The sequence below is a fragment of the Pristiophorus japonicus genome, chromosome 22 (assembly GCF_044704955.1).
Source record: "Pristiophorus japonicus isolate sPriJap1 chromosome 22, sPriJap1.hap1, whole genome shotgun sequence".
Classification (NCBI taxonomy): Eukaryota; Metazoa; Chordata; class Chondrichthyes; family Pristiophoridae; genus Pristiophorus; species Pristiophorus japonicus.
Genome location: NC_091998.1, coordinates 44,913,423 through 44,941,247, shown reverse-complemented (window position 1 = coordinate 44,941,247; position 27,825 = coordinate 44,913,423). Strand labels below are relative to the sequence as shown.

At 47.6% G+C, this 27,825-nt stretch overlaps 1 protein-coding gene across 2 annotated transcripts; it reads right to left on the bottom strand.

The window, feature by feature from the left end:
* ddx56 (DEAD (Asp-Glu-Ala-Asp) box helicase 56) lies at window positions 1-26,571 on the bottom strand. 2 transcript variants are annotated; one of them, XM_070866075.1, is made up of 14 exons: window positions 26,504-26,571; window positions 25,421-25,582; window positions 20,424-20,578; window positions 19,785-19,955; window positions 18,206-18,296; window positions 16,266-16,507; window positions 14,405-14,533; window positions 13,092-13,205; window positions 11,998-12,092; window positions 10,224-10,297; window positions 8,954-9,043; window positions 7,063-7,168; window positions 3,524-3,621; window positions 1-515 (listed from the first exon to the last, which is right to left on the bottom strand). In XM_070866075.1, exons 1-14 carry the CDS (start codon window positions 26,558-26,560, stop codon window positions 441-443), a joined length of 1,659 nt encoding a protein of 552 aa, XP_070722176.1. In that variant the 5' UTR covers window positions 26,561-26,571; the 3' UTR covers window positions 1-440. The 2 variants fall into 2 exon arrangements, with proteins under 2 accessions (XP_070722176.1, XP_070722178.1); XM_070866077.1 differs by lacking the exon at window positions 3,524-3,621.
* Window positions 26,572-27,825: the final 1,254 nt, after the last annotated feature.

Genomic DNA, 27,825 nt, shown 5'->3' with positions numbered 1-27,825 from the left:
TTGTGTTAATGTATGGGGTTTTATTGGGGGGGGGGGGGGCGAAGAGACTTAAAAATGCCATGAGTCACTCACTGAGCCAACAAGGGCAACAGTTTGAAACTCCTGTATTAAGGGAATAAACAGAAGGCGGCTCAAACTAACCGGATCAATGGCAACCCATTTCTTAAAGTGCAAAGCAGAAGTAACATTACACGAGAATTCAGTAGGTACAGAAAGCTTACTGCTCCATGTAAGTGGACAAACATTTCAATCAATGCCATTGTTCATGGTGGTGCCAGGCCAGAGAAATGCAGACTGCACCACTGCCTCAGCTTGTCAATTCTAGACTCCTCCAGATGTACAAGGACTTCAGCTGCACTTGAATGTAAGGCGTGTAGACACAACAGTCTCGGCTTCTAGAAAGTCAAATCCTCTCTTTTGTGGTTTCTCCATTCTCTGCTTTATCGAGCATTCTTTGCCTTTTTATTCTTCCCTGTGTATGTGAAATGCTTCAGTGGATTCTGTTTCATCTTTGGCTAAAAAGAAAAACAACCACCTTTATAGATCTTCCACATCAACAACACAATCCACCTTTTTTCATTTGTATTCTCTACATTGCAGTAGGATAACAACAACTTGTGTTTATATAGCACCGTTGATATAGTAAAACATCCCAAGGCACTTCACAGGAATGATAGAAGATAAAAACAAATACACTTGACACCGAGCCCAAGAAGAAATTACGGCAGATGACCAAAAGCTTGGCCAAAGAGGTAGGTTTTAAGGAGCGTCTTAAAGGAGGAAAGAGAGATGGAGAGGTTTAGGGAGGGAGTTCCAGAGCTTAGAGCCCAGGCAGCTGAAGGCAGGGCCATCAATTGTTGAGCGGTTACAATCAGGGATGCTCAAAAGGGTAGAATTTGAGGAGCGCAGACATCTCGGGGGGGGTGGGGGGGGGGGGGGGGGCGTGTGCTGAGGCTGGAGGAGATTAGAGAGATAGGGAGGGGCGAGGCCATGGAGGGATTTGTAAACAAGGATGAGAGTTTTGAAATCGAGGCGATGCTTAACATATGTAGATCAGCAAGTACAGGGGTGATGGGTGAGCGGGACTTAGTGCAAGTTAGGATGACACCAAGTCAGGAGCATGGAACGTGGGAGGCCAGCCAGGAGTGCTTTGGAGTAGTTAAGTCTAGAGGTAACAAAGGCATGGATGAGGGTTTCAGCAGCAAATGAGCTGAGGCAGGGGCGGAAACGGGCGATGTTACGGAGGTGGAAGTAAACCCAGATTTACCAGCAGCTAGTAACATTCACCGACACAGTAAGTATCGAATGAGAAAGGAAGGATCCCATGAACTACAACCGTTGCCATGGTGAGATAATTGGAACATTAATTACAGTAAACTCTCGTTTACCCGGATTGTTTGGGGATTCGGCAATTCCGGGTAAACAAATTTTCCGATAGGGCAAATTTACTAACTGCAACAATGGACCAGAAAGTTTAATTGAACTGTTCGGGCTGTGCGTTGTTATTATTTGTCTGTAACTCTTCCTCCATCCATTGGGTATCCGTTCCACCCCTTCAGTTTCTGGGTCCGGATGGCCAATCCCGAACTGTCTGACTGGGTTCTATCATCCATTTTGAGAGTTTTATCGGACTTTCTTCATTCGCCGGTGATTATTGTACATCCCAACACAACTATCCCACTCATATCTCACCCACCAGCACACTCCTGCCCTGTGTTCATAGCACGCCACTTTTCACACTGACGGGACTTGACACAGAACCATGAGCTCCTCACTCACGGATCCAAACTGATGCTGTCCGCAGAGATCAGTCAACTTCACCCAAGCTCTTCAGCGGAATTCCCCGTGTGGCCCCTTAACCGAGCGATCAGTTGGAATTCATTTCTCCTGAAAGTCGCTCACTTCATCTTCCCGAGGTCAATACAATTGGCCGCAGTCTGCTGGTGCTGAACATGTGTCTATACAAAGACACACACACGGAAACACACACAAAACCCAACTCCTCCATATTTACGGCAACTGATTTTGTCCCGAATCTCGCAATATTTTAAATTCCGTTACGGCGGGTTTTCCGTTACATTCGTATCCAGGTAAACGAGTTTCCTGTACTAGCCATTTGTGACTAATTATTAATCGCTGGCTTCCCAGACACATTAAGACTACTTCTCATTTGAAAATTAAAGTTGACACAACTAGGGCGGGAAAGTGGAGTTAATGTAGTTCAGCCATGATCTTATTGAATGGCGGAGAAGGTTCGAGGGGCCCTATGACCGACTCCTGCTTCTATTTCTTTTGTTATCTTCATTCACCTCATCCATCAGCACCCAAATAAATCTCATCCATTACATACCAGGATTGTGCATTAAGATAATAAAGGAAGTGTTCCAAGCAGATAATCTACACGGTCCACTTTCATACAGCACAGCCTCAACCGAAATCATGGGAAAATTTACTGTACCTCATCTTCAACAGACAGATGCTTTGAAAAGAATGTGCGCTGGATGATAACCCGAGGAGTCAGACAGCTCTTTACTGTCGGAGCTTTGGGCCCTGACTTTCTCATCCAGGAAAATACCTCTTCATTAACACTGGCTATCCATACTGTTGTTTTTTGTGCTGGATAATGGTTCCTCCTGCTTGCCACCTTTCACACCCCTACCCACACACATTACCCAAGATATGCAACAATGCCCAAAGAGCACTAAGCTATATAGACAATACTGTGGGGTCAATTCATAACGCAGCGTACTGTACTCGTATCCAGCATACTTCAGTATTATCTGGGTCACTATTGAGTACTGTAGACAATTTTGGTCTCCTTACCTCAGGAAGGATATACTTGTCTCAGAAGGAGTGCGGTTTTGATTTCTGGGATGGGGGGATTATCCTATGAGGAGACATGGAGTAGACTAGGCCTATATTCCCTAGAGTTTAGAAGAATGAGAAGGGTTCTCATTGAAACATACAAAATTCTTAAGGGGGTTGACAGAGTAGATGCAGGGTGGCTGTTTCCCCTGGCTGGAGAGCATAGAACTAGGGATCACAGTCTCAGAATAAGGGGTCGGCCATTTAAGACAGATGAGGAGAAATTTCTTCAGTCAAAAAATCAAAGGAATTCTCTACCCCAGAAGGCAGTGGATGCTCAGTCATTGAGTATATTCAAGACGGAGATCGATATTAAGGCAATCAAGGGAGATGGGGATAATGTGGGAAAGTGGAGTTGAGGTCACAGATCAGTTATGATCTTACTGAATGGCGGAGCAGGCTCGAGGGGCCGAATGCTCCTATTTCGTCTGAGATCAAGAGCCTGGTCAGTCATAGCAAAATGTTACAACAGCGGTGATGAGGAACGGACTAATTTTTTGCCCACTTGGTATGTTCCGTGGAGACCAGTAAATGCGTAAACTATTCATTTAGCGCAGCTGTACAATGCTGATAATTTGACTGGGTATAAAAGGACAAGGGATCCGAAATAACAGAAGGTCACCATACGTGTCTCTTAGGTTCCCCTGCATTCTCTCACCTTAAGTTTTTTCTGGGTGTTGCTTTCCGGAACCGTCCTCATTCTCCTCTTTCTCTTACTGATTAGGGGTTTAATGGTCCCTCGCATCATTCGCGGAACTGGCAGGATTAAAATAAGAGTCACTAACATTTTTGACTAAAATCAGACAGCTAATTTTACTTAAAATATTACTTTCCCAGATTCACTGTAATGAGGCACAAACAGCTGGAGGTAGTACTTAATCAATGATGGCTATTAGGTGGCAGCCGCTCAGTGAGTGGCATTCACACCAGGTCAAAGTCGTGGCTTCAAGTTCCACTCCAGAGATTAGAAATTAAAATCTAAGATACGCTACAACATTGTGGGAATACCACTACAACTTCCAGCGCGAGCCGTTCCAAGTATGCAACAACTTCGAGGTGGGCGACTGGGTGACGTCATCAAGGCCCAGGTCGCCATTTGGAGCGTTGGCAGGAACATGGGCAGGGCCCAGGCACAGCAGAGGAGAGAGAAGGTCGGGGCGGATGAGCGGCGAGAGAACGTGGTGGAGGTGCGGCGAATGTTTGGCGCGGAGGTGCGGCGAGAGCTCATGGCGGAAGTGCGGCGAATGCTTGTGGCGGAGGAGCGGCAAATGAGGGTGTGGGGCCCAGAAGAGGCGAGGGCCCAGGGGCAGCACGGGCCAGCCCACACTGCGATATGTGTGCACACAAGGTCCATGCAGCAGAGCTGGTCTCCAGTCGTCCTGGTTAACCCTTGCCACTAGATAAAAGGCCTAGCTCTGTCGAGCCTGTGTGGTGGATGATGTGCAACGGTCACCACACATTAAAAAAATCCACGCACAGGCATCTTCCACCCCTGGAGTTCAGGACTGGAGCATCGGGTCCTTCACTGAAACATCAAGGAACTCATCCCTTTCGGTGTGAAAGCAAGTCATCCTCGTCCGAGGGACCGCCTATGATGACAGGAAACGCTGCAACCAATTTGCAGCCTACGTTTCCTACATTTCAAAAGTACCTCATTGGCTGTAAAGTGCTTTGGGACGTCAGGTGATCTTGAAAGATGCTATATAAATGCAAGTCTTTTAACTGAAGAATTACACTGCAGCTATCTCAATTTGTTAGATTCTGTGTAGTGCACAGGATGTGTGGCAATGATAAAATACTCAGGAATCATAAAAGATTATCTCTGCTTGTCCTGACTTTCTTTTCCCCTGTATTCTGTCTCCTTTTTATTTTAAGTGGATCTTTACTTTATTTCTAAAGAGAACGTCAGCGATCTCTCTCAGGCAAACATCCCTGGCAACGAGGCATTGATCACGCTCAACCAGTTCCAGTGGGCGGACCACATTGTCCGCATGCCGGCGCTAGACTTCCGAAACAAGCAATCTACTCCGAGCTACGTCACGGCAAGCGAACCCCAGGAGGGCAGAGAAAAGGACACCCTCAAAGGCTTCTTGAAAAAATACAACATCCCCACCGACTCTTGGGAAGACCGCTCAAAATGGAGGAGGAGTATCCGGAAAGGCACTGAACACCTAGAGTCTCTTCGCCGGGAGCACGCGGAAGCCAAGCGCAAACAGCGGAAGGAGCGTACGACAACCCAAGCCCCCCCACCCACCCGTCCCTCCAACCACCGTCTGCCCCACCTGTGACAGAGACTTTAGGTCCCACATTGGTCTCATCAGTCACCTGAGGACTCATTTTAGTGTGGAAGCAAGTCATCCCCGACTCCGGGGGACTGCCTAAGAAGAGAAGATTTCTAAAGAGCATACTGCATCAGCTTTCCTTTTACACACATTTGTTCTCACTCTAAGCTGTGCCCCTGCAGTCGCATTGTCCAGTCTCATGGCGGAGCTGATATTGTACAAAACTGAACGTAGACTGGTAGAGAATCGTCTGCTAAGACCAAGATTTCTAACAAATTGAGAGTCATGTCCTTGAAGATTCAGCTGGTTGTTGAAGTGACCGGATCAATCCCCAGGCTACTGATGTGTGACAATATGCACTCCGGCCAATTGACAAGATGACCCGGCACCAGTACAGGAAAGTGGGTTTTCTGACGTAAGTTATCCCTTCGACAGTTCTCCACTGGTGCACCCAGGACTCCACATCACAAACATAGAAACATGGAAAATAGGTGCAGGAGCAGGCCATTCGGGCCTTCGACCCCGCACCACCATTCAATATAATCATGGCTGATCATGCAACCTCAGTACCCCACCCCTGCCTTCTCTCCATACCCCCTGATCCCTTTAGCCATAAGGGCCACATCTAACTCCTTTTTGAATATGTCCAACGAACTGGACTCAACAACTTTCTGTGGCAGAGAATTCCACAGGTTCACAATTCTCTGGGTGAAAAAGTTTCTCCTCATCTCGGTCCTATATGGCTTACCACTTATTTTTAGATTGTGACCCCTGGTTCTGGACTTCCCCAACATCGGGAACATTCTTCCTGCATCTAACCTGTCCAGTCCCATCAGAATGTTATAAGTTTCTATGAGATTCCCTCTCATTCTTCTAAATTCCAGTGAGTATAAGTCTAGTCGATCCAGTCTTTCCTCATACATCAGTCCTGCCATCCCGGGAATCAGTCTGGTGAACCTTCGCTGCACTCCCTCAATAGCAAGCACGTCCTTCCTCAGATTAGGAAACCAAAATTGCACACAATACTCAAGGTGTGGTCTCACTAAGGCCCTGTACAACTAGTAAGACCTCCCTGCTCCTATACTCAAATCCCCTCGCTATGAAAGCCAGCATGCCATTTGCTTTCGTTACTGCCTGCTGTACCTGCATGCCTACCTTCAATGACTGATGTATCATGACACCCAGGTCTCGTTGCACCTCCCCTTTTCCTAATCTGTCACCATTCAGATAATAATCTGCCTTCCTGTTTTTGCCACCAAAGCGGATAACCTCACATTTATCCACATTATACTGCATCTGCCATGCATTTGCCCATTCACGTAACCTGTCCGAATCCCCCTGTAGCCTCTTAGCATCCTCCTCACAGCTCGCACTGCCACCCAAGCTTAGTGTCATCTGCAAACTTGGAGATATTACATTCAATTCCTTCGTCTAAATCATTAATGACCCCCACATACAGGATTTAATAGATGAAAAATCATAGGCAGGGGTGTGTAATTTCACAAACTGGCATCACAGAGGTGGAAAATTTGTCCTTAAATGTTCTCGCACTCCCATCAGTGGTAGCTGCAGCATCTTCATTCCAGTGCACAGGGTTGGCAGATGGGGTCTGCACCCTTTAAGCTGCGCCCTGGAGCTCCCGTGCCAGCCAGCTCACCGGCTCCTCAAAGGGAAAATAATGCGCATGCATGGTATTTTGAATGGGCTGTGCAGTCCCTGAAAGGGGCCGTACACCCCCCCCCCCAAAAAAACTGAAGGGGACATTGGTCTGCTCACTGTAGCACTGAATGCCTTCCTTCCAGCACTCCAACCAGTTCCGTACCCTGCAGTGACAATGGCTTTACTCTGGCGGAGTCCACACACTGCAGGGCTGGGCGCCTTTACTCCAGTGTGGGTCACTGGCCAGGTTACTCACTCAGGTAATCGGGTACGTTCTTCAGATGCGGTTTCACAATCGCCGGATGCAGGGCTTTATCGTGTCGCAGCAACTGGAAGTCCCGAGGATTGTCCTCAAAGTAGGTCTACAAAAATATTAGAGCACAAAAGTTCACTCCAATTGAATATTGGGAAGACCGAAGCCATTGTTTTCGGCCCACCACCACAAACTCTGTTCCCTAGCCACTGAATCCATCAGTCTCCCCAATCCTGTCCTCTACCTTGGTGTCCTATTAGTCCCTGAAATGAGCTTTCGACCACAAAAAAAAAAATCAAAGAGCAAGTTATTATTTAAATGGAGAAAGATCGCAAAGTGCTGCAGTACAGCGGGACCTGGGGGTACTTGTGCATGAAACACAAAAGGTTAGTATGCAGGTACAACAAGTGATCAGGACGGCCAATGGAATCTTGGTCTTTAGCAGGCAAAGGGGATGGAGTACAAAAGCAGGGAAGTCTTGCTACAGCTATACAGGGTATTGGTGAGGCCACACCTGGAATACTGTGTGCAGTTTTAGTTTCCATATTTACGAAAGGATATACTTGCTTTGGAGGCAGTTCAGAGAAGGTTTACAAGGTTGATTCCAGAGATGAGAGAGTTGACTTATGAGGAAAGGTTGAATAGGTTAGGCCTCTACTCATTGGAATTCAGAAGAATGAGAAGTGATCTTATTGAAACGTAAGGTTATGAGGGGGCTTGACAAGGTGGATGCAGAGAGGATGTTTCAAATGATGGGGGAGACTAGAACTAGAGGGCATAATCTTAGAATAAGGGGCCGCCCATTTAAAACTGAGACGAGGAGAAATTTCTTCTCTCAGAGGGTTGTGAATCTGTGGAATTCGCTGCCTCATTGAGCTGTGGAGGCTGGGACATTGAATAAATTTAAGACAGAAATAGGCAGTTTCTTAAACGATAAGGGAATAAGGGGTTATGGCGAGCGGGCAGGGAAGTGGACCTAAGGCTATGATCGGATCAGCCATGATCGTATTGAATGGCGGAGCAGGCTCAAGGGGCCATATGGCCTACTCCTGCTCCTAATTTTTATGATCTTATATCCGCAGCATAACTAAGACCATCTATTTACACCTCCGTAACATCGCCCGTCTCCACCATTGCCTCAGCTCATCTGCTGCTGAAGCCCTCATCCACCTCTAGACTTGACTATTCCAACGCACTCCTGGCTGGCCTCCCACATTCTACCCTACGTAAACTAGAGGTGATCCAAAACTTGGCTGCCCATTTCCTCACCCATTACCGCTGTGCTCACTGACCTACATTGGCTTCCGGTTAAGCAACGCCTCGATTTCAAAATTCTCAACCTTATTTTCAAATCCCTCCATGGCCTCGCCCCTCAACTATCTCTGTAATCTCCTCCAACCCCCCCCCCCCCCCCCCCCCCCCCCGCCGAGATATCTGCGCTCCTCTAATTCTGCCCTCTTGAGCATCCCTGATTATAATTGCTCAACCATTGATGGCCGTGCATTGTTGCCTGAACCCCAAGCTCTGGAACACCCTGCCTAAACCACTCCGCCTCTCTACCTCTCTCTCCTCCTTAAAGACCCTCCTTAAAACCTACCTCTATGATCAAGCTTTTGGCTACCTGCGCTAATTTCTACTTAGGCGGCTCAGTGTCAAATCTTTAGTGCGTAATACTCCTGTGAAGCGCCTCGAGACATTTCACTATCGTTAAAGGTGCTATATAAATACAAGTTGGTGTTGTTGAAATACATTACTTAAACATAGTTGAATATAAAAATTATTTACTGCCCCTAAACTTTAGTTTTCCTGTAGCCTTCTTCTCCAATCCGACGCAGACTACCGGTTCACTAATTTCATTGCAATGGACCATCAAGAGAGCCCCACTGTTGCTCACCTTCAGCCTCTCCGAGTTGAGCAGCTCCTGTTTGATTTCTTTGAGCCGAGCCTCTTTAATTGATTGTTTTGTAACTGAACGCATGGCATCCTGGAAAGTGATATAAATATATTAACACCAACAGAATGGGCAAACACGTGACCCCGCCCAAATCTCAACATGAACCTTATTTCGAAGAAGTGCAGGGGAGTTCTCCCTGATGTTCTGGCCAATGTTTATCCCCAGCATCAAAGCACTGACCACACCCGGCCAGCTCCGTTGAACGGGCCACATTGTTCGCATGCCTGACACAAGACTCCCAAAGCCAGCACTCTACTCGGAACTCCTACACGGCAAGCGAGCTCCAGGTGAGCAGAGGAAATGTTTCAAGGACACCCTCGAAACCTCCTTGATAAAATGCAACATTCCCACCGACACCTGGGAATCCCTGGCCAAAGACCGCCCTAAGTGGAGGAAGAGCATCCGGGAGGGTGCTGAGCACTTCGAGTCTCGTCGCTGAGAGCATGCAGAAAACAAGCGCAGGCAGCGGAAGGCGCATGCGGCAAACCAGTCCCACCCACCCTTTCCTTCAACCACTGTCTGTCCCACTTGTGACAGAGACTGTAATTCCTGTATTGGACTGTTCAGCCACCTGAGAACTCACTTTTAGAGTGTAAGCAAGTCCTCGATTTCGAGGGACTGCTATGATGATGATCCCTCAACCAACAGATTGTCTGCTCATTGCATTGCTGTTTGTGGGAGCTTGCTGTGCACAAATTGGCTGCCGCGTTTCCTACATGACACCAGTGACTACACTCCCAAAGTACTTCACTTTGAGACATCCTGAGGTGGTGAAAGGCGCTACTGTAATACAAGACTTTCTTCCTTCCTTTTCTTTAGATGGAACTAAATGAACTGACTGAAGAGCTGCCCTTTTACATCCGGCAACTATGCAGAAATTTCTGAATCTGGTCTCCACCCTGTAGTATCGATTTTCAATGAGCCACAGTCCAGAGTGACAGCGGTACCCAGCACTCACTATTATCTACATGGGCCATCACTCCCTTTCAGAACACAAGAGCAGCACATCCATTACATAAGAACATAAGAAATAGGAACAGGAGTCAGCCATATGGTCCCTTGAGCCTGCTCCGCCATTCAATAAGATCGTGGCCGACCTGATCTTGGCCTCAACTCCACTTTCCTCCACAGTCTTTGACTCCCCTATAGCTCAAGAATCTCAGTCTGCAACGGGAACCAGCAAGTTGCATTCCCTCTGTGATCGCCTTACCTTGCATCTGTAGCGGAAGCCCTCAATCTCCTCGATGCGGAACTGGTAGGGTTTCAAAGCACAGTCCATGTTCTCTGTCAATGCAAAATATTGAACATTAAAGGCATTATTGGACACTGTGCACAGATGCTCTGAGATTACATCGGATCTACGGCACAGAAACAGGCCATTCAGCCCAACCAATCCATGCCAGCGTTTATGTTCCATTCGAGTCTCCTCCCGTTTTTCCTCATCTAAATCTATCAGATTCACTCTCTATTTCCCACATTACAACAGTGACTACACTCCAAAAGTACTTCATTGGCTGCAAAGCGCTTTGAGACATCCGATGGTCATGAAAGGCAGTATAAAACCTCATATGCGTGTCTAGCCTACCCTTAATGCATCTATACTATTTCTGAAACTGGTCTCCAACCTGTGGTGTCGACATTCAATGAGCCACATCTATACTACACTCTGTTACTGGATAGTGAGAGAGAAGCCTTTCTCCACGATGGAGGGGGAGAACACTGAGGGGAAGGGGGTTAGCAACAGCGGAAGCAGTGAGGACGGTGACATCAGCAGCAGGACTCGCGCTGCAATTCTCTGCATGATGATGTCTTGTTCTTCTGCTACCATCCAAGCAGAGGTGCAGGAAATAGGTTTTTAACCCACCAGCATAACAGAAGGAAAATCATGCCGCATTTTCTCCCACTTATTTCCAGCAAATGAGAGGCTGACCAGATGGATACGCAACACAGAAAGCAACTGGTATGGTCAAAGTTCTGTTCAATGCTGAAAATGGCTACGAGTCTTCACTGGCCCACTGTCAAGCATATATGGCCTTAGTGCGACTACACCTGGAGTACTGCGTACAGTTTTGGTCCCAGTACCCAAGGAAGGATGTACTTACTTTAGCAGGAGTACAACAAAGGCTCACTAGACTGATTCCTGCGTTTCCTGGGGAATTGTCCAATGAGGAGAGATTGAGTAGACTAGCCGATATTCCCTAAAGTTTAGAAGAATGAGAGATGATCTCATTGAAACGTATCAAATTCTGAAAGGGCTTGACGGGGTAGATGCAGGGAGGATGTTTCCCCTGGCTGGGGAGTGTAGAACCAGGGGTCACAGTCTCAGAATAAGGGGTCGGCCATTTAGGACTGAGATGAGGAGAAATTTCTTCACTCAGAGGATGAATTCTTCACTCTTTGGAATTCTCTACCCCAGAGGGCTGTGGAGGCTCAGTCGCTGAGTATATTCAAGACAGAGATCGATAAATTTTTGGACACAAAGAGAATCAAGGGATATGGGGATAGTGCAGGAAAGTGGAGTTGAGGTAGATGATCAGCCATGATCTTATTGAATGGCGGAGCAAGCCCGAGGATTCGAATGGCCAACTCCTGCTCCTAATTCTTATACTCTTGTAAGTATAAATTGTGCAAATGAGGAAAGTATTTTCAGTTGTGAACTGACGCAAGCACTGCTCTTAACTTGTGCTCATTCCCCTTTCCACAGGGATTCAACACCACTGGAAGTGCAAAATGGCTCTCAAGCTGATTTGCTGGGAGGTGCGTGAGCACTGACTGCACCTGACACTCTCTCCCCCGTGAGAGATCCGGTTTCTGATCAGCCCTTTCACCTGGATGTCAGTGGCCATGAGTGACAAAGCTTTGCACGGGGGCCTGTTGGCACAAATTTACATGGCGCCATAGTGTTCCACCAACTAGCAGAACCAGACAGCACACTTTTTAGGCACCAGCACGGAGCAGACAGGGTAACTGTTACTTGTACCAACCTCCAGTTAATGCTTCCTCCACGTGCTGTAGCAGCGGCAATTCTGTGTGAGACACAAATGTCAACGCCGTGCCCTGGTTATCCACACGGGCCGTCCTGCGGGAACAGGTGGAATTAGAATGTTTTCGGAGATACAACTCATTGTCAATCTTAGCATCGACAACTTATATTTATATACCACCTTTAACGTAATAAAGCACTTCACAAGGACTGATATCAACAAAAAACAAAATTTGACACTGAGCCATATAAAATGTTAAGGACAGATGACCAAAAGCTTGGTCGAAGAGGTAGGTTTTAAGGATGGTCTTGAAGGAGGGGAGAGAGAGGCGGAGAGATTGAGAGAGAATTCCAGAGCTTAGGACCTAGGCAGCTGAAGGCACGGCCACCGATCGTGGAGCATCTAAAATCGTAGATGTTCAAAAGGCCAGAACAAGCATAGCAGAGAGGTCTAGGGGGATTATAGGGCTGGAGGTGATTGCAGAGATAAGGAGGGGCGAAGCCATGGAGGGATTTGAAAACAAGGATAAAATCTGTAAAAAATAAAAAATTACTACCAGCTTGACAGATACTTCCTCATCGGTTACAAACGTCGTGTCAGTGATAAATACCTGGTAGTTGCACAGCTACACACCCGCACAAAGAGAAGCTAGTATTAGTAATGGTGACCATGAAACTATCGGATTGTGGTAAAAACCCAACTGGTTCACTAATGTCCTTTAGGGAAGGAAATCTGCTGCCCTCACCCGGTCTGGCCTATATGTGACTCCAGACCCACAGCAATGTGGTCGACTCTATAACTGCTCCCTGAAATGGCCCAGGAGACACTGAACTGTACCAAACTGCTACGACAAAGTCAGCTGTGGGGGCACCTTCACCACACGGACTGCAGTGGTTCAAGGCGGCGGCTCACCACCACCTTCTCAAGGGCAATAAATGCCAGCCTTGCCAGCGACGCCCACATCCCATGAACGAATAATTTTGAAAAGTACATGGAACAGTCACACAAGTCCACAGCAGGAAAGAGGGCGACAGGCATGAGACTGGCAAAAAACTGAGAGAGCTACTTGGTGTGAGGTGCACACTGCGGCTCACCTGCCAACACGATGTATGTACGACTCCACAGTGAGTGGGAAGTCAAAATTAACGACATTCGACACGTTCTGGAAATCGATCCCTCGCGAGACTCCATATTCATTATCCTTCACTCTGAAACAGGAGGAGAGAATGCTCAGTATGAACACGAGAGATTGCTCTATCCAGGGAGACAAACTGAACGCACCACCTCCTATGCAACAGAACTGATGGGGCTTCTATATCTGATGGGAGTCGTGGACCACAGAATACAATCCCCAGTCATTTAGTTCCTTTGGGCTCTACGCAGAGTATACTAGCATTGTAAGATGAGGGTCAGCCAGACACTATGTGATGGTAGAGAGAAAGGAAAAACAGCAACTTGTATTTAGATAGCGCCTTTAAACATAGTGAAACATCCCAAGGCACTTTGCAGGAGTGTTATGAGATAAAAATTTGACACAAAGCCGCAGAAGTAGAAATTAGCGCAGGGGGTCAAAGAGGTAGGTTTTAAGGAGCGTCTTGAAGGAGGAGAGAGAGGTAGAGAGACGGAGAGGTTTAGGGAGGGAGTTCCAGAGCTTGGGGCCGAGGCAACAGAAGGCACGGCCACCAATGGTTGAGCGATTATAATCAGGGATGCTCAAGAGGGCAGAATTAGAGGAGCGCAGACATCTCGGGGGGGGGGGGGGGAGGGGGTTGTGGGGCCAGAGATTACAGAGATAGGGAGGGGCAAAGCCATTGAGGGATTTGAAAATAGGGATGAGAATTTTGAAATCGAAGCATTACTTAATCAGAATCCAATATAGGTCAGCGAGCACAGGTGTGATGGATGAGCGGGACTTAGTGCGTGTTAGGACACGGGTAACCGAGTTTTGGATCACCTCTAGTCTACGTCGGGTAGAATTACATCATTGCCACAGATGAGTCCTCCACCATTACAACAGTGACTGCACTTCAAAAGCACTTCATTGGCTGTAAAGCGCTTTGGGAAGGTCCTGAGGTCATGAAAGGTGCTATATAAATGCAAGTCTTTCTTTTTCTTTATTAACCAAAGGGCCTGGCACCTCACACACTGGAATTAGCTGCAAATATCAGGCCCAGTGCTCAAGAGCTACACATGCCCTGGAGATGCACTGTCTCTTGTGCGATCCTGGGCCATCAGTAGGCTCCAACCCTGATGGGAGGAAAGTCCTGGCACCAACTCCCAGCAAATTGGAACAACGAAGCTGGCACAAATCCAGGGTTCATAAAAACAATTTCAGGTCATTTGGAGGTTGTAAACTGCCATGGAAAAGCGGCAGATCTCGAACTAATACAATATTAATAATGCTTACTTTGTTCCTTTGCCGGATTTTTTCTTGTTCTTCTGCCCCTCTGTACTGGTCGCATCCGTCAGAACTTGCTCATCTGATGCAATGATGTAATCATAGACACCCAGATTGAATTGACCGATGATGTGGCACCTGATACAGTAAATAAGAACATAACATAAGAAATAGGAGCAGGAGCAGGCTATTGGTCCTCACGAGCCCTCTCTGCCATTCAATAAGATCACGGTTGATCGTCTGCCTCAACTCCACCTTCCCGCACCATCCTCATATCTCTCAATTCCCTAAGTGCCCAACAATCTATCGATCTCTGCCTTGAATATACTCAAAGACTGAGCCTCCACAGCCCTCTGGGGCAGAGAATTCCAAAGATTCACCACCCTCGAGTGAAGAAATTTTTTCTCATCGCAGTCCAAAATGGCCGACCCCTTATTCTGAGACTGTGAGCCCTGGCTCTAGATATCAACATAACAAAATCAATACGTATAACAAAAAAAAGAGATTATCTGGTCATTATCACATTGCTATTCATGCGAGCTTGCTGTGCGCAAATTGGCTGCCGCGTTTCCTACATTACAACAATGACTACACTCCAAAAGTACTGTATGCTGTAAAGCACTTTGAGATGCCCAGTGGTCGTGAAAGGCGCTATATAAATCCAAGTCTTTTCTTTTAGTTCTAGATTCTCCAGCCAGGGGAAGCAGCCCCTCAGCATCTACCCCATCAAGCCCCTTAAGAATGTTATGTTTCATTAAGAACACTTCTCATTCTTCTAAACTTTAGGGAATATAATTCCCCCTTTCCAGGAATCAATCCAGTGAATAAGGCACACAGAAAATGCAATCGCTATTCTCCACATTACACCAAAGGCAATGACTTTTCTCCCACATCTATCAAAGAAGCCACTGCAATCCTTCTTAATTCCCACATCAGACCATACATGCAATGAACCCTACCCTGTCGAGTCCTGCACCTCTCAGGTATACGACGTGGAATTCTTGTGTAATCTGATCAAACGACACAAGTGGAGGTACTCTGCATATCAGACCCGTTGATGTCCAGCTGAATTCTATTATGAAAATTATCACCGATGCGATTTTATCGACACCTTGGCTGCCCTTGCTGAAAAACATTGCACTACCACATCTACGCCGCAAATATGCAGTCTCCAGATAATACAACCACTACAACATGCCACTCCAGGCCGACTGGAACAACCGACCATCAACCCGTCTCAAATCTAGGCGGCCATTTTGGACCGTTGCCAAAGCCCTTCAGCGATCTCCCCTTAGCCTCGATGACAGACGGCGAAATGCTCGGAAGAACTGCGACATAAGGAATGGATTCCTGACAGAGGAACCCACAGTACAACCTGAAGGATCAAACCTTCCTTGCAAACAGTGGGCAACCATTAACCGCCTCAGAACCGGTCCTGGTCGATGCTGCCACCTTCTCCATCGGTGGAAGATTAAAGCATCCCCCATCATGCGACTGTGGAGCTCCTAATCAGACCCTGGAGCACATCATCGAGCACTGCCCTCAGAGGGAATTCGCAGACAGCCTACAGGATATCCACGCTGTTACACCGGAAGCTTGGGCCTGGATATCCAACTTGGATAGCGACGTTTGAGTTGCTTTGCTACTACCGTACGAAAGAATAGGAGTGGAGGTACTGGGGTAGTCTTTCTTTTAAAGCTGGTTTCTTTTTACACTTCGCAAGTACGTTACTGTTACCCAGTGTCTGTAAGTGTTTTTACCCACGTTTTCTGGGGTACTCTAGTAGTGAGGGTGAGGCAGGGAGCGAGAAAGACACACACAGAGAATAAAATGAAAGCACAGCGGTACGTTTATCCGAGAGATGCTCTACCTGGAGTGCACTGGTAACTCGGAGTTTAGGACGCATGATGCGATGCTGAACTGCTCGAGGAAGAGCTTCAGCCGGTAGCACCTGTCGATGAAATTCACAAAAATGATGGTCTTGCCACGGACAAGGGAGAGTTTGAGTAGCGTGTAAACCAGCAGGAACTTCTCCTCCTCCTCGCATTTAATGTGGTACTGGGTCAGCTGGGAGCTGTCTGGCAGCTGAGACTCCTTCAGCTTCAGAATCACCTAGAGGGGTAAAGGAGATCAGGTTACAGGGCTTCACCGAGATAGAGCAGGGCGTACACTGCGGCAGAGGTGCCTCAAATGTTTGGTGCGGAGGTGGAGAGAGAGATCGTGGGGAAGGTGCGGCAAATGAGGTTCGGGGCCCAGAAGACTGGAGACCTGCTCTGCTGCACGGGCCTAGTGCGCACACATATCGCAGTGTGGGCTGGCCCGTGCTGCCCCTGGGCCCTCGTCTCTTCTGGCTCCCAATCACGTCCCTCTACAATCCCTCACCGCTCCTTCGGACTTGGATGTGCACTTGAAGTGCCGTAACCTACAGGGCTACGGACCAAGAGCTGGAAAGTAACTTGTATTTATATAGCCCCTTTCCCATCCCAAAGCGACTTGCAGTAAATTACTTTAAATGTATTCAATGATTCCTGTAATTTTTTTTTTGGGGGGGGGGGGGAATGGTGGGGGGAAGGACGCGCAGCCCATTCAAAAGTCCGCGTATACCTGTATTTTTTCCCAATTTTAAAGCCGCTCACCAGCTTCGCGGGACCTCGGGAGTGCTGTGCAGCCACGCAGCTTCAAGGAAACATTGCGTGTCATCACTGTTGTTTTGTATTCATAGAAAATTACGACACATTCGGCCCATCGTGTCCGCGCTAGTCAAAAAAGAGTTACCCAGCCTAATCCCATTTTGCAGCACTAGGTCCGTAGCCCTGCAGGTTACGGCACTTCAAGTGCACATCCAAGTACTTTTTAAATGTGGTGAGGGTTTCTGCCTCTACCACCCTTTCAGGCAGAGTTCCAGACCCCCATCACCCTCTGGGTGAAAAAATGTTTCCTCATCTCCCCTCTAATCCTTCTACCAATTACTTTAAATCTATGCCCCCTGGTTATTGACCCCTCTGCTAAGGGAAATGGGTCCTTCCTATCCACCCTATCTAGGCCCCTCATAATTTTATATACCTCAATTAAATCTCCCCTCAGCCTCCTCTGTACCGAGGAAAACAACCCCAGCCTATCTAATCTTTCCTCATAGCTAAAGTTTTCCAGTCCTGGCAACATCCTCGTAAATCTCCTCTCTAGTGCAATCACATCTTTTCTGTAATGTGGTGACCAGAACTGCACACAGTACTCAAGCTGTGGCCTAACTCAGTGTTGTATTACAGTTCTAGCATAACTTCCTTGCACTTGCATTCTATGCTTCGGCTAATAAAGGAAAGCATTCCGTATACCTTTTTAACTACCTTATCGACCTTTCTGCTACCTTTAAGGAACAGTGGACATATACACCGTCTGTTCCTCCACACCTCTCAGTATCCTCCCATTTATTAAACACGGCAGCCAATGTGCACACACACACAAGGGCCCACAAACAACACTGAGATGAAAGACCTGTTAACCGGTTTAGGGAGAAATGTTGGCCAGGACACCGAGAGCAACCCCCCCCAACACCCCGTTTTTCTTTGGAAAAATGCAATGGGATCTTTAACGTACATCTGATCAGGCAGACACGGGGCCTCGGTTTAAGACCTCATCTGAAGTACTTAGCACTGCCCTCAGTCCTGCACTAAAGAGTTGGCCCAGAATATGCACTCGGCTCCGAGAGTGGGGACGGAACCCACAGTTTTATGATTCGGAGGAGAGGGTGCTACCACTAGGCCAAGATCGACAGCGGGTGTCTCGTGCAGGAGCCTTTAATGGATTTCTTACCGGGTTGTGAAGCACTAGCTCCTTTAGTGCCTGAACATCCTCATTAAATGTGGCTGACATCAGGAACGCTTGATAAATCTTCGGGAGATGCCTGCGAACAAAGAGAATAAGCCCGGTAGGCATCGCTTCATGTTTCAAAGCATTGACCCCGAGGGATCTGCACCTACTCTAACATTGGTAGTGCTTTGCACGATATAAAGCAAGAGAGGCCCTGTTGCTATCACGTTTGAGCACACAGTTAGGAGACCAGAGTACAAATCTTCACTCCAATGGACACCTGTACTAAGGCTTCCATTGACAGCGTGCCCTCTTCCTGCACACGCACCGATCTGGATGGGTTGTCCAGGGAGCAGCACTGTTGGCAACGGTGTTGCCATTTGAGCATTATTGGTGCTTATATGGTGTAGGAAAAAAAGCAATGGTCACAATGGCCTTTAGCACTGTGATATGCTTCTTGTGCACAAAGTCAGCACCTCTAATTCTCCCACCAGTAACAGACCTGCAACCAACAGTTCCTTTGAGAAATTCCCTCTCCAGACACTGCTAAGGTTTAGATGAGCTGAATGCTATAACTGTACTATGAGTGTTACTCACAGTTCAAGGGTTGATCATCTGTGGGGCCACCTCTTCCCTCCAGAACAGGGTCAATGAAAAGTTCAAAGAAAATAATGGATATCGACAAAAATCTAATTTCATATAAACAGCTCTTCAACAAAATACAAAGGCAGGTGGAAAATTCTGACGGGACAGGACAGGTTAGATGCAGCAAGAATGTTCCCGATGTTGGGGAAGTCCAGAACCAGGGGTCACAGTCTAAGGATAAGGGGTAAGCCATTTAGGACCGAGATGAGGAGAAACTTCTTCACTCAAGAGAATTGTGAACCTGTGGAATTCTCTACCACAGAAAGTTGTTGGGGCCAGTTCGTTAGATATATTCAAAAGGGAGTTAGATGTGGCCCTTACGGCTAAAGGGATCAAGGGGTATGGAGAGAAAGTAGGAAAGGGGTACTGAAGTTGCATGATCAGCCATGATCATATTGAATGGTGGTGCAGGCTTGAAGGGCCGAATGGCCTGCTCCTACACATATTTTCTATGAAACCCAACAACAGCTTGCATTTAGCGCCTTTAACGTAGTAAAACGTCCCAATGCACTTCACAGAAGCGCTATCAAACAACATTTGGCACTGAGCCACATAAGGAGATATTCAGGTAGATGAGGGTTTTAAAGGAGGAGAGGTAGAGAGCTGGAGAGGTTTAGGAAGGGAATCCCAGCGCTTAGGGCCTAAGCAGTGGAAGGCACGGCTGCCAATGGGTGAGCGATTAAAATCAGGGACGAGCAAGAGGGCAGAATTGGAGGAGAGCAGCGATCTCGGAGGGGTGTGGGGCTGGAGGAGATTGCAGAGTTAGGGAGGGGCGAGGCCACGGAGGGATTTGAAAACAAGGATGAGAAATTGAAAATCTAGGCATTGCTTAACTGGGAGCCAATGTCGGTCAGCGAGCACAGGGGATGATGGGCGAACGGGACTTGGTGCGATGTAGGGCACAAGCTTTGGATGAGCTCAAGAAGAAGGTACCTACCCTAGCAAGTTCTTCAGATCATTTTCAAAACCGAATGAGAAGAGAAGATCTGCCTCATCAATCACCAGCATCTCCAGGGAGGTGCACAGGTTCAGCGTGTGCTGCTCTAAGTGCAGCAGAATACGGGAGGGCGTGCCTATCACAATGTCCGGCTTCTCCATTAATATGGGCCTGAAAGAGAGAGTCAGTACTGAGAAGGTGCACACAATGAGAGCCGAAAGAGAATAGTTCCATAGAACAACTACTTGTATTTATATAGCGCCTTTAACGTAGTAAAACGTCCCAAGGCACTTCACAGCAATGTTATAAGACAAAGCAAATAAATTTGACACCGAGCCATATAAGAAATTACGGCAGATGACCAAAAGCTTGCTCAAAGAGGTAGGTTTTAAAGAGCGTCTTAATGGAGGAAACAGAGGTAGAGAGGTTTAGGGAGGGAGTTCCAGAGCTTCGGGCCCAAGCAGCTGAAGGCAGGGCCACCGATGGTTCAGCAGTTATAATCAGGGATGCTAAAGGGCAGAATTTGAGGAGCGTTTTTTTCTCGTGGGGTTGAAGGAAATTACTGAGCTAGGCAGGGGCGAGACCATGGAGGGGTTTGTAAAGAAGGATGAGAATAGAAGATGCCGTTATATTTCATACCTCTGCGCAGAAATATCCGCCTGCCCCGAGACATCAGCCACTCGAATATCCCGCACACAATACGAGGTGAGCTGTCGGATCATCTGCTGCACTTGCTGGCCCAGCTCCTTCGTGGGAACCAGCACGAGGGCCCGTACTGCCTGCTCACAGACTGACTGAGGAGACACAAAATGGGTTTAAATAATCCAGCTTCATCACAGGTATCCCCGGTCAGCAGCAGAGATGGGCTAGTTTCATCAATGGAATCTTGGCCTTTATTGCAAAGGGGATGGAGTATAAAAGCTGGGACGTTATACAGGGTATTGGTGAGGCCACACCTCGAGTACTGCGTACAGTTTTGGTTTCCATATTTAAGGAAGGAAAAGGGTACACAGCCAGATAGGGAATGGAAGACCAACAGGAAGAGCAGTGCAAGGAAGGTAGTGTAGGAGTCCCCTGCGGTCATCCCCCTGCAAAACAGATACACCGCTTTGGGTACTGTTGAGGGGGATGACTCATCAGGGGAGGGCAGCAGCAGCCAAGGTCATGGCACCATGGGTGGCTCTGCTGCACAGGAGGGCAGGAAAAAGAGTGGGAGAGCTAGTGATAGGGGATTCAATTGTAAGGGGAATAGATAGACGTTTCTGCGTCCGCAACCGAAACTCCAGGATGATATGTTGCCTCCCTGGTGCAAGGGTCAAGGATGTCTCGGACCGGTTGCAGGGCATTCTGAAAAGGGAGGGTGAACAGCCAGTTGTCGTGGTGCATATAGGTACCAACGATATAGGTAAAAAAATGGGATGAGGTCCTACAAGACGAATTTAGGGAGCTAGGAGCTAAATTAAAAAGGACCTCAAAAGTAGTAATCTCAGGATTGCTACCAGTGCCACGTGCTAGTCAGAGTAGGAATCGCAGGATAGCTCAGATGAATACGTGGCTTGAGGAGTGGTGCACAAGGGAGGGATTCAAATTCCTGGGACATTGGAACCGGTTCTGGGGGAGGTGGGAACAGTACAAACCGGACTGTCTGCACCTGGGCAGGATCGAAACCAATGTCCTAGGGGGAGTGTTTGCTAGTGCTGTTGGGGAGGAGTTAAACTAATATGGCAGGGGGATGGGAACCTATGCAGGGAGACAGAGGGAAGTAGAATGGGGGCAAAGCAAAAGATAGAAAGAAGAAAAGTAAAAGTGGAGGGCAGAGAAACCTAAGGCAAAAAGCAAAAAGGGCCACATTACACCAAAATTCTAAAAGAGCAAAGTGTGTTAGAAAGACAAGCCTGAATGCTCTGTGCCTCAATGCGAGGAGTATTCGGAATAAGGTGGACGAATTAACTGCGCAGATAGCAGTTAACGGGTATGATGTAATTGGCATCACGGAGACATGGCTCCAGGGTGACCAAGGCTGGGAACTCAACATCCAGGGGTATTCAACATTCAGGAAGGATAGACAGAAAGGAAAAGGAGGCAGGGTGGCATTGCTGGTTAAAGAGGAAATTAATGCAATAATAAGAAAGGACATTAGCTTGGATGATGTAGAATCAGTATGGGTGGAGCTACGGAATACCAAGGGGCAGAAAACGCTAGTGGGAGTTGTGTACAGACCACCAAACAGTAGTAGCAAGGTTGGGGACAGCATCAAACAAGAAATTAGGGATGCGTGCAATAAAGGTACAGCAGTTATCATGGGTGACTTTAATCTACATATTGATTGGGCTAACCAAACTGGTAGCAATGCGGTGGAGGAGGATTTCCTGGAGTGTATTAAGGATGGTTTTCTAGACCAATATGTCGAGGAACCAAGTAGGGAGCTGGCCATCCTAGACTGGGTGATGTGTAATGAGAAAGGACTAATTAGCAATCTTGTTGTGCGAGGCCCCTTGGGGAAGAGTGACCATAACATGGTAGAATTCTTTATTAAGATGGAGAGTGACACAGTTAATTCAGAAACTAGGGTCCTGAACTTAAGGAAAGGTAACTTCGATGGTTTGAGCGTGAATTCGCTAGAATAGACTGGCAAATGATACTTAAAGGGTTGACGGTGGATAGGCAATGGCAAACATTTAAAGATCACATGGATGAACTTTAGCAATTGTACATCCCTGTCTGGAGTAAAAATAAAACGGGGAAGGTGGATCAACCGTGGCTAACAAGGGAAATTAAAGATAGTGTTAAATCCAAGGAAGAGGCATATAAATTGGCCAGAAAAAGCAGCAAACCTGAGGACTGGGAGAAATTTAGAATTCAGCAGAGGAGGACAAAGGGTTTAATTAGGAGGGGGAAAATAGAGTATGAGAGGAAGCTTGCTGGGAACATAAAAACTGACTGCAAAAGCTTCTATAGATATGTGAAGAGAAAAAGATTAGTGAAGACAAACATAGGTCCCTTGCAGTCAGATTCAGGTGAATTTATAATGGGGAACAAAGAAATGGCAGACCAGTTGAACAAATACTTTGGTTCTGTCTTCACGAAGGATGACAAAAATAATCTTCCGGCAGTACTCGGGGACCGAGGGTCAAGTGAGAAGGAGGAACTGAAGGATATCCTTATTAGGCAGGTAATTGTGTTAGGGAAATTGATGGGATCGAAGACCGACAAATCCCCGGGGCCTGATAGTCTGCATCCCAGAGTACTTAAGAAAGTGGCCCTAGAAATAGTAGGTGCATTGGTGATCATTTTCCAAGTCTATCGACTCTGGATCAGTTCCTATGGACTGGAGGGTAGCTAATGTAACACCACTTTTTAAAAAGGGAGGTAGAGAGAAAGCGAGTAATTATAGACCGGTTAGCCTGACATCAGTAGTGGGGAAAATGTTAGAATCAATTATTAAGGATGAAATAGCAGCACATTTGGAAAACAGTGACAGGATCGGTCCAAGTCAGCATGGATTTGTGAAGGGGAAATCATGCTTGACAAATCTTCTGGAATTTTTTGAGGATGTAACTAGTAGAGTGGACAAGGGGGAACCAGTGGATGTGGTGTATTTGGACTTTCAAAAGGCTTTTGACAAGGTCCCACATGAGAGATTGGTGTGCAAAATCAAAGCACATGGTATTGGGGGTAATATACTGACGTGGATAGAGAACTGGTTGGCAGACAGGAAGCAGAGAGTCGGGATAAACGGGTCCTTTTCAAAATGGCAGGCTGTGACTAGTGGAGTGCCGCAGGGCTCAGTGCTGGGACCCCAGCTCTTTACAATATACATCAATGATTTGGATGAAGGAATTGAGTGTAATATCTCCAAGTTTGCAGATGACACTAAACTGGGTGGCGGTGAGAGCTGTGAGGGGGATGCTAGGAGGCTGCAGGGTGACTTGGACAGGTTAGGTGAGTGGACAAATGCATGGCAGATGCAGTATAATGTGGATAAATGTGAGGTTATCCGCTTTGGGGGCAAAAACACGAACACAGAATATTATCTGAATGGCAGCAGATTAGGAAAAGGGGAGGTGCAACGAGACCTGGGTGTGTCATGGTTCATCAGTCATTGAAAGTTGGCATACAGGTACAGCAGGCGGTGAAGAAGGCAAATGGTATTTTGGCCTTCATAGCTAGGGGATTTGAGTATAGGAGCAGGGAGGTCTTACTGCAGTTGTACAGGGCCTTGGTGAGGCCTCACCTGGAATATTGTGTTCAGTTTTGGTCTCCTAATCTGAGGAAGGACATTCTTGCTATTGAGGGAGTGCAGCGAAGGTTCACCAGACTGATTCCTGGGGTGGCAGGACTGACATATGAGGAGAGACTGGATCAACTGGGCCGTTATACATTGGAGTTTAGAAGAATGAGAGGGGATCTCATAGAAACATAAGATTCTGACGGGACAGGACAGGTTAGATGCAGGAAGAATGTTCCCGATGTTGGGGAAGTCCAGAACCAGGGGACACAGTCTAAGGATAAGGGGTAAGCCATTTAGGATCGAGATGAGGAGAAACTTCTTCACTCAGAGAGTGGTGAACCTGTAGAATTCCCTGCCGCAGAGTGTTGTTGATGCCAGTTCGTTGGATATATTCAAGAGGGAGTTAGATATGGCTAAGGGGATCAAGGGATATGGAGAGAAAGCAGGAAAGGGGTACTGAGGGAATGATCAGTCATGATCTTATTGAATGGTGGTGCAGGCTCGAAGGGCCAAATGGCCTACTCCTGCACCTATTTTCTATGTTTCTATAATCTTAGAATAAGGGGCCGTCCATTTAAAACTGAGATGAGGAGGAATTTCTTCTCTCAAGAGGGCTGTAAATCTGTGGAATTCACTGCCTCAGAGAGCTGTAGAAGCTGGGTCATTGAATAAATTTAAGACGGAGATAGACAGTTTCTTAACTGATAAGGGAATCTTTCATGGGCAGCCCTCGGAATCGAGGAAGACTTGCTTCCACTCTAAAAATGAATCCTTAGGTGGCTGAACAGTCCAATACAAAAATAAGGGAATAAGGGGTTATGGGGAGTGGGCAGGGAAGTGGACCCGAGTCCAGGATCAGATCAGCAATGATTGTATTAAATGGCGGAGCAGGCTCGAGGGGCCGTATGGCCAACTCTTGCTCCTATTTCTTACGTTCTTATCTGCACACTTGTGTAGACTTCAGGCCATGGCTTCAACAACTGATGTAGCCTGGAGCAGTGAACACATTCAGCTGCATCTCCCCGAGCTGCGTACTGCCAAGAATGAGGAGGACGAATGGAAGCATGCCCAAAGTCCCGCGCCAGCTGTGTAAGGGAGGCATGGATGAGCGTTCTGGCAATCTCCACAGCAACCTGCTGATGTCAAATGCTGAGGTGAGGCTCAGCAATTTCCAGAATCATCTTGGTCTCAAGTGCAGTGCGCAGCTATATCCCCTCACCCCCGTAATCCGACCCCAATGCCTGTGTACACATATACGGAGCCTGTCCCTAAACTTCAAAACACTGACCCCAGAAAACACACATTAAATTCATCACATTGGGCTGCATAATCACACAAAATCAGATTTGCAAATCTCAAAAATCAAGACTGATTTATAACAAATAGAATCGATGCGGGGGTTTACCTTTTTGGTGTTGAGAAGATGCTCGATGATGGGAATAGCATATGCTGCTGTTTTTCCGGATCCTGTCCGCGCCCTGGCAAGCAGATCCTTTCCCTCCAATGCCAGTGGAATGGCTTTTTCCTGGATCAAGGTAGGCTGGGCCCAGCTGAGTTTAGCGATTGCCTAAAGAATTTATGACATTGACTTTGTCACTCAAAATATTAACATTGTGAATTTACTGTCCTGTCCAGTCTGCCACAGCCTCCACACACACACTCTCCCTCACTTTTATCCCCCTGGGTTTTGTACACTTTTCCCTCCCATTCCTGGTCTTTTATATTTTGAGCAGGTTGTTCATGACTCGTTACTACATAAATGGAGCATACTTGCAGTGGTGATACTAATGAGATCCTCACAATAACACAGTATTATGTCGTTCTTGCAGTGAGGCATCTGCACCGATGGATAATGAGTTGTAACTGCAGTTGGAATTCCTAAACTCTGTGCCCAGCATTCTAATCTCAGGGACCGATCTCCCTTTCTCCCCTCCAACACCCCTTCTGGGCACCTCCTCTCCACCCCCCCCCGGATTCCTCTCCTCTCCCGTCTCCGATCCTCCTCTTCCCCCCCCCCACTCCTTTTCCCCTCCTCCTGTCCCTTCTCTTTCTCTCACCCTCCCTCTGGGTGGGTCGGTCTCACTTCCCCCCACCCTCTCTCTGTTCCCCCCCTTCCCCTCTGTTCTTCCCCTTCCCCTCTCTCTCCCTCCCTCCCTCTGCCCCCCCCCCTACTCTCTCCCTCCCCCCCTCTCTCTCTCTCCCTCCCCCCCTCTCTCTCCCTCCCCCCCTCTCTGCCTCCCCTCTCTCCACCCCCCCCGGGTGGATGGATCAGTCAGTTTCCCCCCCAAGTGGATGGATCAGTCAGTCTCCCCCCCCGGGTGGATGGATCAGTCAGTCTCTCTCCCCCCCCCCCCCCCCGGGTGGATGGATCAGTCAGTCTCTCCCCCCCTCTCTCTCTCTCTCTCCCCCCTCCAGGGTGGATGGATCAGTCAGTCTCTTCCCCCCACTCCTCCCGGGTGGATGGATCAGTCAGTCTCCCCCTCCCCACCTGCAACAGCCGCTCCTCCAGCCCCATCTCGTGGAACCACAGCCTGTCCGCCGCCATCTTGGCTCCCAGTGACGACACGCGCCTTCTCACCTCTCACCCCTGCCCTCGCTGGGCGTTCCTTGCTGCCCCTCGGCGGAGCCACCGTGTAACTGCAGCCAAATCCCAGCTGCTCACAGCAAAAGGTTGATCAATGTCCCAGTGACCCAGACAGTTGTATTCAACTGACAACATCCACAGGTTATTTACCCATCATACAAAACCCCAAATGTAAAGAAAATACTTAAAATAGGCCCTCATTATCTGAAAACAAGAGGCAGCGTTACCTTTCAGCTGGACAGCCTTTGGTCACTGCTGAAATATGTAGTGTGGAACTTGCCTTGCAGTCATTTCACTAAAAACAATTCCTTGTGTAAAGCACTTTAATCTATTAAACAACTCCTTAAATGCAAATAGTTTTCTGCAGTGCAAACTAATCGCAATGTAAAAGTTATCAAATTTGTTGTCAATTGCAAACTAGGAGGGGCTGTGGAACCTGCTCATAGATTACTTGGATAATAATATTTGAGCAAATGAAAGTTAATGCCAACAAGTGTGAAGTGCTGCATGTAGAATGAAAAATATAAGCAACATTGAAACATATAAGATAATGAGGGGGCTCGACAAGGTGGATGCAGAGAGGATATTTCCACTCATAGGGGAAACTGAAACTAGGGGACATAGTTTCAGAAGAAGGGGCCGCCCATTTAAAACGGAAATGAGGAGGAATTTCTTCTCTCAGAGGGTTGTGAATCTTTGAAATTCTCTGCCCCAGAAAGCTGTGGATGCTCAGTCGCTGAGTACAGGTTCAACCACCCGAATCCGGCAATCTCGGGACCGAGGCCGAGTCGGTTTTTGTGTTTTTCAAGATTTTGGAATGTCTTTCTGACATCACGAATCCGGAAACACCCGAGCCCAGGTTCGGGTATTTCTGGATTTTGGAACGTCAGAAAGGGGTGGGCGTTGGGGGGGTGGGTGCTCGCCGAGGAGCTGTTCGGGTCGTCGGCCCCATCGATGAGGTCGTCGGGCGGGGCCAAGCCGCCGAGGAAGTGTTCGGGCGGGGCCCCGCCACCGTGGACGAGTTCCTTGTCTGGCCCGAGGTAGGTAGGGTCGGACAGCCGAGGTTGTGCATGAAACTCTTTTTGGAGTTTACCTGCAAAACAAAAACATTAATCGGTGCCACCCGCCCTGGATGACACACCAGACATTTACAAGGCCCTCTTTTTTTTCCTTTTTTTGGTTTTTTTTTTGGGGCACTAAAATCAAATTTTCCTTTTTCCAGTGCC

What these genes read in the sequence shown, in the direction of transcription:
- ddx56 (XM_070866075.1), bottom strand. Translation starts at nt 26,560, where the DNA reads ATGGCGGCGGACAGGCTGTGGTTCCACGAGATGGGGCTGGAGGAGCGG. An exon ending in TACATACATCGTGTTGGCAG is followed by an intron (nt 12,093 to 13,091) that starts GTGAGCCGCAGT and finishes CTGTTCCCGCAG; the next exon opens with GACGGCCCGTGTGGATAACC. An exon ending in ACACCCAGAAAAAACTTAAG is followed by an intron (nt 516 to 3,523) that starts GTGAGAGAATGC and finishes TTTTCTTTTTAG; the next exon opens with CCAAAGATGAAACAGAATCC.